Raw genomic sequence first — 12,286 nt, 5'->3', positions numbered from 1 at the left:
TTGATTTCTCCAGTGATCCACTGATCATTTAGTAACATATTTAACCTCTGTGTAATTGTGATTTTTACAACAGAGACATGGATAAAGAACATGTGTTACATATATACAGTGGAATATTGTTAAGCCATAAAAAAGAATGAAATAATGCCATTTTCAGCAATGTGGATAGACCTAGAGATTGTTATGTGGAGTGAATTAAGTGAGAGAAAGACAAGTATCATTTGATATTGCTTATACGTGGAATCTAAAAGAAGGGTACAAGTGAACATATCTATTGTATAAAACAGAAACAGTTACATATATAGAATACAAATTTTTGGTTACCAGGTGTTAAGATGGGGAAGAATAAATTGGAAGATTGGAATTGACATATACACACTACTGTATATAAAACAGATAGCTAGTAAGGATCTACTCTATAGCACAGGGAACTTGACTCAATACTCTGTAATGGCCTATATGGAAAAATAATCTGGAAAAGAGTGGGTGTATGTATTTATATAGCTGATTCACTTTTCTGTATATCTGAAACTAATGTGCTGTGCAACATGGCAAGTCGCTTCAGTTGTGTCCAACTCTTTGCAACCCTATGGACTCTGAGCCTACCAGGCTCCTCTGTCCTTGGTGCCCACCAGGGATCTTCCCCGTCCAGGGGTTGAACCCATGTCTCTTAGGTCTCCTGCATTGGCAGGCAGGTTCCTTACTAGTAGCACCACCTGGGAAGCCCACTTGAAACTAACACAACATTGTAAATCAACTATACTCTAATGAGAAAAAATCTAATAAAATCCATAAAATAAATGAAATGCATTAGGGTTTAAATTCCTTCCCATTAATTTTTTTTTCTGTCTCTCCATTTTCTGTGTTGTCTGCCTGTTGCTATCAGAGGCATAACTCACAAATGGATATATCTAATGAGCAGGTTTGCTCTCAAAGGTTAGAAAGTGTTGGGGGTGACTTTATACATTCCCTGCTAGTAGAAATTATGAATTATCATAATATATTTTGAAATTTAGACTCAGGAACTATCATCTCTTCTGACTTTCATCACTGTACCTGCCTTCAGTGGTACCTCTCAACTTCTAGGCTTCTGCTTTCGATTTAATAAACTCTGGGAAATCAAATTAAGATTGTTAATGCTGTGTACAAGCTAAGTGTAGACAATCCTGAGGGGCCTGATGTCCTTTCATAAGCATGTAGGCATTATATTTAGTGCACAGTTATTATGAGATGTATTTAATGTCTCATTCATTTTTATATTCCCAGAGTCTAATACACTACTTGTCAAATAGCAGATAATGAATAATGGTTGTTTCAGTGAATAAATGTTCACTGGCCACTTTTTCTCATCCCTTGGGTTCTTTGATGTATTTTGGAAAGTGTGATTTCCTAGATAATTGTCCACTGTGTAATGGAGATATTACTTTAATTTCTCCATGATCAATGTGAAAGCTTTTTGAGATGTGAAAGTTATGACAGAAATTCCAAGCAATTTCTTGTAGATGAGACATCTTACAAGTGGATCAATGCTGTTTTATGTCACATTGTGTAATGCTCAGGTTTCTGAGTGCTTTGGTTCAGTAATTATCCACCAATAATTTGTTTAGAACAGTAAAGCTCAGCCATGTCATACATGTCATTCCTCAGTGTTCTTGGTCGAGTTAAATACAAAGCAGTGTCAGGATAATAAAAGCTGTGGTTGAAAGAAAGTGAATAATAAAACAAACATCTCTTCCTATTGTGTGAATGGTATTAAATCAAGTTTGTTACTTCAAATAGTGGTGAGAACAGTGTGAGCGCTCCTGGGAGTATGTTTATTCCCTGTTCTCTGGAGTGATTTTTTTCCCCTTGGTTGCAGGCTTCTTAATACCACACCTAAAATTCAGGCATCCTCTGGGCTGCCTTAATTATGATGATTTAGATTGGGTGATACATTCATCAAAACTAATCCACTTAAGGATTACTTAATTAAGAGAATAAAATTTGCCAGCACTTTTCTACTTTTAGAGGAATATTACATTAGAACATTCACAGATTTGCACTTTCTTAAAAAACCCAGACAAAAAAAGAGGAATCATAGAGTTTAAAAGGTGAATGTAACTTGAGATTTCATTGATGCTACCCTGTGTCCAAAAAATTCACTCCTATACAAAAATGTTAGCATGTTAATTAGAACTGATGTGACTTGAAATTCTTCACAGTTTATTGCAGAGTAGCTGTGTTTATTTCATAGAAAGGGTAATGAGTCACAGGTGGAAAGTGATTTTACATAATCTTAGTGCAGGTAAACAAGTAGAAAATTACTATTCCTATTATACCATTGGAATGTTTTCAAGTTTTAGTTTAAAACTTATATATGTAATTATGTATGCAATTAAACTCTTAAACCTTTAATTGTTCTTAATTTTGTTTTTTTTTTTGTTTTAAATTTTTATTTTATATTGACGTAAAATTGATTTGCAATGTTGTGTTACTTTCTGCTGTATAACAAAGTGATTCAGTTTCAATTCAGTTCAATCACTCAGTCATGTCCAACTCTTTGTGACCCCCATGGACTGCAGCAGGCCAGACTTCCCTGTCAATCACCAGCTCCCTGAGCTTACTCAAACTCATGTCCATTGAGTTGGTGATGCCATCCAGCCATCTCATCCTCTGCCATCCCATTCTCCTCCTGCCTTCAATCTTCCCCAGAATTAGGATCTTTTCAAATGAGTCCATTCTTCACATTGGGTGGCCAAAGTATTGGAGTTTCAGCTTCAGCATCAGTCCTTCCAATGAATATTCAGGACTGGTTTCCTTTAGGATGGATTTGTTGGATCTCCTTGCGGTCCAAGGGACTCTCAAGAGTCTTCTCAAACACCACAGTTCAAAAGCATCAATTCTTTGGTGCTGGTAGGCTGCAGTCCATGGGGTTGCTCAGAGTCAGACACGACTGAGTGACTTCACTTTCACTTTTCACTTTCATGCATTGGAGAAGGAAATGGCAACCCACTCCAGTGTTCTTGCCTGGAGAATCCCAGGGATGGGGGAGCCTGGTGGGCTGCCATCTATGGGGTCGCACAGAGTCAAACACAATTGAAGTGACGCAGCAGCAGCAGCAGCAGCAGCAGCAGCAGCAGCAGCAGCAGCTTTCTTTATAGTCCAACTCTCACACCTATACATGACTACTGGAAAAACCATAGATTTGACTAGAGGGACTTTTGTTGGCAAAGTAATGTCTCTGCTTTTTAATATGCTGTCTAGGTTTGCCATAGCTTTTCTTCCAAGGAGCAAGCATCTTTCAATTTCATGGCTGTAGTCACCATCTGCAGTGATTTTGGAGCTCCCAAAAAAGCCTGTCACCATTTCCATTATTTCCCCATCTATTTGCCATGAAGTGATGGGACCAGAGGCCATGATCTTAGCTTTCTGAATGTTCAGTTTTAAACCAACATTTTTACTGTCCTCTTTCACTTTTATCAAGAGGATCTTTAGTTTTTCTTTTTTTTTCCACTTTCTGCCATAAGGGTGGTGTCATCTGCATATCTTCATATTCTTTTCCCATATAGTTTATTACATAGTATTGAATAGCATTCTATATGCTTGGCACTGGGTCCTTGTTGATTATCTTTTTTTTTTACACATTGTTGTGGGTATATGTTAATTCCAACCTCCTAATTTATCCTTTCTTCTACCTCCCTTTCCCCTTTGGTAACCATAAATTTGTTCTCTAATTCCATGAGTCTGTTTCTGTTTTGCAAATAAGTTCATTTGTATCATTTTTAGATTCTACATATAATTGATGTTTGTCTTTCTTTGTCTGGCTTCACTTAGTATGATAATCTCTAGGTCCATTCATTTTGCTACAAATGGTATTATTTCATCATTTTCTATGGGTAAGTAATATTCCATTATATGTATGTACCACACTTGTTTATCCTTTCATCTGTTGATGGACATTTAGGTTTTTTTCCATGTCTTGGCTATTGTAAATAGTGCTGCAATGAACTTTGGGGTGCATATATATATTTGAAGTATGGATTTCTACATATATATGCCCAGGAATGGGATTTCTGGATCATATGGTGCCAGAGTCCAGCTCCGGCAGCCAGGGAATCAGCCTGAACGGGTGAGCGGGTCGGTGGACGATGATGTAGCCTCTGACTCATAGTATGGAACTACATGTTTATTTCAAGCTTCAGGTTTTCTTTTATACTTTGACAAAAGCATTAGGTCAGAGGTTTGACATTTTCAGTTTTTCCCACCCAAATTTACTGTCTCCAGAAATCACTGTTGTCCTCCAAACAGAGTTCCTGCTTCAGCGATTCTCTCAGAATCTGCTTTACTATCTATTATTTACTTTCTCTTATGAGTCCTATCCTTAACTTGTGATTATATTGTAACTCATGCCACATTCCTCAGTTTATTTCTTATCTTTCTAAATCCTGTTTGCCCCTAGCATCTTAAGATCACTATCTCCTAAAAAGACTTCTAGCTATTCTTAAGTATTCCTAAACCCTAAACTCAGCAAACTTCTTTTGCCATAAACATTCCCCTCACAAACAGGTCTCAGATAACAATCCTTCCCATGGCCTTGAGCTGTGGCCTACATTCTCATCCTGGAACATTCTTTGTAAAGATCCTTGAACAAATGTCAATGCTTACTTTATAGATTATTTTCTGGGCACAGAACTGTAGAAGGCTTTGTGCTTTCTCATGCTTCTCTCAAGCACCTTAACATTCTTTCCAGCCAACTCAACTGAAGAAAGGAAAGAACAAGTCAGAATCACAAGGCCTAACTCCTTCATCCCAGGGCCATGCGTGTGAGATGAGGAGAGGGGGTTGGGGCCATGCCTCCATTTTGTCAGTGATGCCTAATGTGGCTCCCAACAATATGGTAGCTCTATTTTTAGTTATTTAAGGAACCTCCAAACTGAAAATGGATTAAAGACCTAATTATATGACCAGATTGGAGAAGGTAATGGCAACCCACTCCAGTACTCTTGCCTGGAAAATCCTATGGACAGAGGAGCCTGGTAGGCTGCAGTCCATGGGGTCGCTGAGTCAGACATGACTGAGTGACTTCACTTTCACTTTTCACTTTCATGCATTGGAGAGGAAATGGCAGCCCATTCCAGTGTTCTTGCCTGGAGAATCCCAGGGACGGGGGAGCCTGGTGGGCTGCCGTCTATGGGGTTACACAGAGTCGAACACTACTGATGTGACTTAGCAGCAGCAGCAGCAGCATATGACCATGCTATAAAATTCTGGAAAACATAGTCAGAATACTCTTTGACATAAATCAAAGCAATATCTTGTAGGGTCTATCTCCTAGGGTAATGAAAACTTTGTTTTATTTGTGTTACTTGAAGCTTATTTTCAATTAAGAAATATAAAATGATTATTGTTTGTACATAGATTTCTTATTTGTTTAGATTATTTAACTCAGAGGTATATTCTGAATATAACCATATGTTTTATATATACGTCAAATTTAAAAGTGATATTCTTTTTCTTCATGCAACTGCTCAAAATTTTAATCAGCTCTTCTATTTCTGCACTTGGACAAGGAATTTAAGATTTGTCATACTGCAGGTCACATTTTACTTCAATATACATGTTTTTTGAAAAGGCAAAATCCCTCAGGGCTGTGTGATTTTCACTATTGTGTGTGTTTTAAGTTCATAGCCAAACACAACTGAATAAATCATGGGACACATTTTCCTCTCCATGTCTGAAAAATGCAAATTGTTATAGGCCAATTGCTCAGAGGTCTTGTCATATCACAGATGTCTTGTTTACAATTTGTTTTTAATTTTTCCCAGCATAGCCAATTCAAGTTACATTTACTTGTTATTCAGATTCTTTTCAGTTGTCTGCAAAGTTCGCTTTAACATGTGGAAAAACTATTCTTCCTAGACCATGCCTTCCTAAATGCAGTGACTAAAGTTTATAAACATGCATGTGTCTTAGTATGCAAAAACTGCTGTCCTAAATTCCCAGGGTCAAGAGGGGGAAATGCTGTGCTGCCACAACCTTGAGGACTTGTTCTACTCACATCCAAAGGAATATTAACAAATTGGAGAGATTGTGGCTAAGTGAAGAAATGCATTTGCCTTGTGATTTTAGGATCACACATACCAGTGCATACCATAGAAAAGGGTCTTTTCAAATGTAGGGCAGGAGCCCAAGCTTGGGGTCACACAGATCTGTAGTTTCATTCTAGTCTATCACACACTAGTTGTGTAACTTGGGTGTGCATTGTAACTTCTGTGAGTTCCATTTCCCTCAACTGATAAAATGAGCAAAGTAGCCCCACTTTATGGGAGTGTTATAAGGAACAGAAGGAAGGAAGACAGTTATCAAGTCACCAGTGATGTAAGATAAACCAACTGGCTCGCTGTTTAAAAAAAAAAAAGCCTTCATTTGCCTTGATTTGTAGTGTGATGTAAATACTCCCACCATGGCTGATTTTAAATCATAAATGATTTAATGACCACCTGGTAAAATTCCTGAATATTTAACAAGAAAACAAATACAGTGCAATACCACTAGCCTTTAACAAATGGTAGTAATTATTTCTTTTTACTTATTTGTTTTTAATTGGAGGATAATTGTTAATAGTTATATTTTGTCTTCATTGATCTAAAAAAATGGCTGTTTGGCAAAATTCTATGTAGATGGAGAAATGAAAGCTAAGGGAAGAATATTAATTTATATAGTTTAAAATATTAATGATTTCAAATAATAGAAAAACTACCTTAACAGTTTTGAAAATGGGCAAAAACTTAGAAGAAAACAGAATGTTAATAAGAAAATGTGTTAATCAAATATTTTAAAATTAAGACTAAGGATCACTTTGTAAGAAGTTCTAGATTGATTAAATTTACTGTTAGCTTTTTAAGATTGGTTAGAAGAGGCGCCACTAGTTTGGTCTTACATTCTTTAATATACAGGATTAAATACTAAGTATAAAGTTGCGTATACTTGATACCTAAACAAATAGAAACTGACAGCCTATATTTGAAAACCCAGTGTTTTTGCAAAAAAAGCTTTGTTTTCTTTTTAACTAATAACTGTTTTAGATCATTAAAAACAGATTTTATATTTTTAATTGAAGTATAGTTGATTTACAATGTTGTGTTAATTTTGGGTGTTCAGCAAAATGATTTAGTTATATACATGTTATATACATTATATATAGTTATTATATATACTTATATATTATATATATGGACTGCCCAGGTGGTACCAGGGTAAAGAATCTGGCTGCCAATGCAGGAGACACAAGAGACCTGGGTTTGATCCCTGGGTAAGGAAGATCCCTTGGAGTAGGGAATGGCAATCCACTCCAATATTCTTGCTGGGAAATCCCATGAATAGAGGAGCCTGGTGGGCTATAGTGCATAGGGTCACAAAGAGTCAGACATGACTGAGTGACTGAGCACATAATGCAGTATGTGTATATATAAACTGAATATATTGTCAGTTATATATATATAAACTGTCACATAGTCAGTTATATATATAAAAAGTTTTATATATGTTCTTTATATATATATACACACACTATATATACATATATATATTTATATATATATGGTTTTTCAGATTATTTTCCCTTGTTTGTTATTATAAAATATTGAGTACAGTGCCCTGTGCTATACAATAGGTCCTTATTCGTTGTCTACTTTATATATACTAGTATGTATATGTTGGGCTTTCCTGGTGGCTCAGGCAGTAAAGAATTTGCCTGTATATGTTAATCCCAAACTCCTGGATAGATCAAAAATTAAAATATAATTTTAAGTGATTAAAATTAGTAAATAATTTTAAGCAATTAAAATCTAAAGATTTAAAAAGTTTCCTACGATCATATATTTTTTGAAATAGTAACCATGGATTTGGGTTTTGTATTCTGTGTTTTTAATAATAGTAAATGTTCACATGCATGGTCTGGGATGCTGGGCAGGGAGTGGCATATTGAACCTGAATCTGTTCTAGAACATCTAGACAGCTGGAGCCTGCAAATGACCATCATGTCACAGTGAGCATCTCAGTGTACAGAATACTAAACTGTGGGTGATTCAGGAGGAAATTATCAGAATTAAAGATGATTGATTAGTCAACCTGTGCTAAATGCTGCACTTCCCATGCACACTGACTGTGCCTGAGGAGACAGTCCTGGGACAGCTCACCCAGGAAAGAGTGTGGGAAACCAAAGGGCTTTTTGGTGACTGTAGGCTGACTTCATTCAGTAAAACTCTGTTTCAACAAGAAATGGGGCACCACATGCGAGTGTGGGGGCACCAAAAGAAGATGAGAGTACATTTTATTCTCTTTCACAAAGTGACAGACATCATCAGCACTGGAATTATCAACATGGTATTGCCTAGAATAGCAGGTCTGCACAACCAGGGCTCGGGGAAAGAACTGGTGGACTGGGTACATTACAACCTCAAAAGTATTGCCCTGCCACAGTGAGAGATCCTCAGTGAAGCAAATGCAAATACTGTTTCTCTGGGGAGGCACATGTCTCTTCCTAAATGCATATTACTATACACATTTACTGCTTTTAGAAATGTACTGGATATGCTTGAAAATACATTCCCAGGGACTAATTAAGTGACATGTTGGAGTCTGATCAGATCTGAGGAAAGAGAGAAAGACTTCACTTTCTTTCTCTTGCTTGTGGAAATTAGATGATTTCTCAGGGTGTGAGTTGCCTCTATGGTGGTTCCAAACCTAGTAAAGGGGCAAACATAACAGTGATAAACTTCTTTTTTCAGGCTCTTATTAAATATTTAGGTAAAGAGAAAAGGAGGAAACTATTTTTTTTTCCCATTGACACAAAATGTGATTACTTGCTGTCTTTGTGGAAAGATCAATAATCAGCCTAATGGATGAGGCCAGCTAGTGTGTTTATATTTAGGATGCAAAAAGAAAAGTGAGAAACGTCAATGGGTAGCTGTTTTGTCTGTCCATTTCTTGAAACTTTCTCATAAAACTAATTCACTAATTAAAAGATTTGGCATATTACAAGCTAATGTTGGAAGTTATTGTTGTTTAGTTGCTAGATCATGTCTGATTCTGTGACCTCATAGACTGTAGTCTGCCAGACTTCCCTGTTCTTGGAATTTTCCAGGCCAGAATACTGGAGTATGTTGCCATGCTTCCTCTTCCAGAGGATCTTCTTGACCCAGGGATCAAACCTACACCTCCTGCACTGGAGGATTCTTTACTACTGAGCCACCAGGGATGCCCTTGGAAGCTTTACCCAGACAGTATATTTCAGGGATTGTAGGGGCAGAATTTCCACAGATAGTTCAGCGCTGCTGCTTTTATTAACTTCACTTTTACCCCTGTATCAGATTTTTTTTTTCATTCTGTAAGTAAAAGCCAAAACTGAGGACAGTATTTAGAAAGCGAATATATTTTTAGGATGCTTTTGCAAGTTATTTTTTTTAATGTCTTTTTCTTCTGAGCTTATACTTAGGTTGTGAACTGAAGAATTGGAAACATGAAAAACCCTAGTTTATTAAAATCCTGGATTTGGGGCTTTTCTTTTAGATGAAACTCTGCCTAACTTGAAAGTATTAATATTGAGTTAGATAAATAGGCTTTGAAACATAATAATTATAATGATACCAATCATTTATTACATGTGTATTTTTACTTGGAATCACATTTTATTACTGATCCTCAGAAAAACTCTACAAGTCAGCACTTTAATTATCTGTTCCTGTAGGTGGGAAACTAAGACTTGGAAAGTTGAGGTAATTCATCCAAGTTGAGATTGCTACTAAGAGATGAATTGGAGATTTCAAGAAGGGCCAACTGATGTAGAATCCACTTTCTTAACCACTAAGTTATGTTTTTGTTCCATATTTCATAATTTCACACTGCTTGTGTCTCAAGGTATACAGATTGACCTGTTTTTGTGTGGATGGTGGCCTGGGATCTTGGAGTAATCGACCCCTTTGTCTTTTCTGCCTGCAGGCCCCTGGGGAAGGTGTACAGGAAATTGTGGGCCAGGTGGAAGCCAGAGTCGTGCCCTGTGGTGTTTCCACTCTGAGGGGTGGACGAGCCACCTGTCTAACTGTGATGAGCACAACAGGCCTCCGAAGGAAAGAAGCTGCTTCCGAGTCTGTGACTGGCACAGAGACCTCTTCCAGTGGGAGGTTTCCGACTGGCACCACTGTGTACTCGCTCCTCCTGACCTGGGCCCAGCCACGCCTCGGGCGGCAGCGTGTGTGACCGCCCAGCACGGGTTGCAGCATCGGACGGTGCACTGTGTTCAGAAGCTGAACAGAACCATGGTTGTGAATGAGATATGTGAACACTTTGCCCCTCAGCCCCCCACGGAACAAGCGTGCCTCATCCCTTGCCCACGGGATTGTGTGGTGTCTGAGTTCTCGCCGTGGTCTACGTGTAGCAATGGGTGTGGGAAGCAGTTACAGCACAGAACTCGCTCAGCTATTGCCCTCCCTCTCTATGGAGGGTCACAGTGTCCTAACTTGACTGAGTCAAGAGCCTGTGATGCCCCCATTTCTTGTCCTCTTGGGGCAGAGGAATATACGTTTAGCCTTAAAGTTGGACCGTGGAGTAAATGTAGACTGCCTCATCTCAAAGAACTTAACCTAAGTGGAAGAACCGTTCTGGATTTTAGCTCTGAGTCGAAGGAGTTGGTCCCTTTTAGACATCACAGTTACAAGGCGCATCACCATTCCAAGTCCTGGGACATAGAGATAGGTTTTCAAACCCGCCAGGTTTGGTGTACAAGGAGTGATGGAAGAAATGCTGTGTTAAGGTAGGAAGTCTTTGGTGTTTATATCGTGATTCACCTAAATATTTTACAGTGTAATTTTATAAAAAATTTCTTCATGGTTTTCTACAATGGGAAAATTGTAATCAGGTTTGGGATTTGAGTTTTTAAGTTGCTCTAGAAAAGCTTTCAGTGTCAAGTATAAAAATTTTTGAATCTAGACCAGAAGTACACTGAACTCCAGAGTAATTAATAGTGCGACTGTATAGGACAAGTCATCCATTTTCACATTTTATCAACATATCAGTTGCTAAAAACATAGATCTTGTACCATCAAGAGATGAATGGATAAAGAAGGTGAGACAGTAGAGTACAGCTCAGCCATAAAAAAGAATGAAATTCTGGCATTTGTAGCAACATGGATGGTCTCAGAGGGCAATATGCTAAGTGAGATAAGTCAGAGAAAGACAAATACGGTATGATATCAATTATATGTGGAACCTTAAAAAATACAACAAACTAGGGAATAAAACAAAAAAGAAGCAGACTCATATTTGGAAGACAAACTAGTGAGGTTACCAGTAGGGAAAGGGAGAAGGCTAGGGTAATATAGTATTAGGGGGAAAAAGGGTTATTATGGGATTACATGAAATCATATGTATAAAATTTTTAAAATTGTAAAGCACTATTGAATTTAAAGACTCTTTCTTTCTGTAAATTTTTTTATTACAGTAATAAAAATACTAAGTGATTTATTATAATGATAAAATTTAAATAATTCTCAAATTTAGGATATAAGCTATATAAATATTTTTCATTTAAACTGATTTTTGTTTGTTTACTTTATTTTGAGGATTAAGCAGATTCTCTTATTTCTGGGTTGTAGATATTTAATAGTAATAATAATACCAATAAGTTAATCCAAGAATGTTTTCTTTGGCATTGATTTGATAGAAATATTATCTTGCACAGCAATAATTAGACAGATTTTAGAGAGAATGGACTAAAACTTTTAAAAGCAATAGTTTAGGCTGCAAAATTATTTGTAATTGTTTTACTTTACACTGTGTTATAATGTCATGACATAAACCATAAAAGTATATTAAAAGTAGTATCTGTTTACTTCTCCCTCAGAAGTTCTTAAGTGTAATCACTGGTATATTGCTAAATTTCTTCCAAATTAAGATGGCTTTCAATAGTTGGAATTATCAAACAATGAAACACTCATGGAAGGAATTAATCATTATCATCAGTTGCTGTTTTCTTAGGATCCACAGCTGGCTCAAGGGACTATCTCTGCTATTTCAGAACAAAGTAATGCGATGATTGGTTTTTTTATTTTTTCCCCCATTCTGCTTTACAAATGAGAATATTTTGTCTTTGGTGCTTCATTCTGATTTATGCCATATAACTTGGCAAGTCCGTTGAAGAGTGATTTTCTGCCTTTTATTGCCTGCCTCTGTGAAACAGAAGATTACGCACGCAGATGATTGGGGTGATTATTGTCTCAGTATGTATGGGGGATCTGTACAAACATCTGTA

At 37.1% G+C, this 12,286-nt stretch overlaps 1 protein-coding gene across 2 annotated transcripts in view; it reads left to right on the top strand.

The window, feature by feature from the left end:
• Positions 1–12,286, top strand: part of THSD7B (thrombospondin type 1 domain containing 7B) — a 1,048,668-nt gene that overhangs the window by 337,904 nt on the left and 698,478 nt on the right. For both annotated transcript variants that reach the window (XM_060411164.1, XM_027965001.3), the window contains exon 3: positions 9,979–10,789. In XM_060411164.1, coding sequence (XP_060267147.1) covers positions 9,979–10,789 — 811 coding nt within the window. The remainder of the gene's footprint in view (positions 1–9,978; positions 10,790–12,286) is intronic.

This window comes from Ovis aries, chromosome 2 (genome assembly GCF_016772045.2).
Source record: "Ovis aries strain OAR_USU_Benz2616 breed Rambouillet chromosome 2, ARS-UI_Ramb_v3.0, whole genome shotgun sequence".
Lineage (NCBI taxonomy): Eukaryota > Metazoa > Chordata > Mammalia > Artiodactyla > Bovidae > Ovis > Ovis aries.
This window is presented reverse-complemented; position numbering and strand designations above follow the sequence as displayed.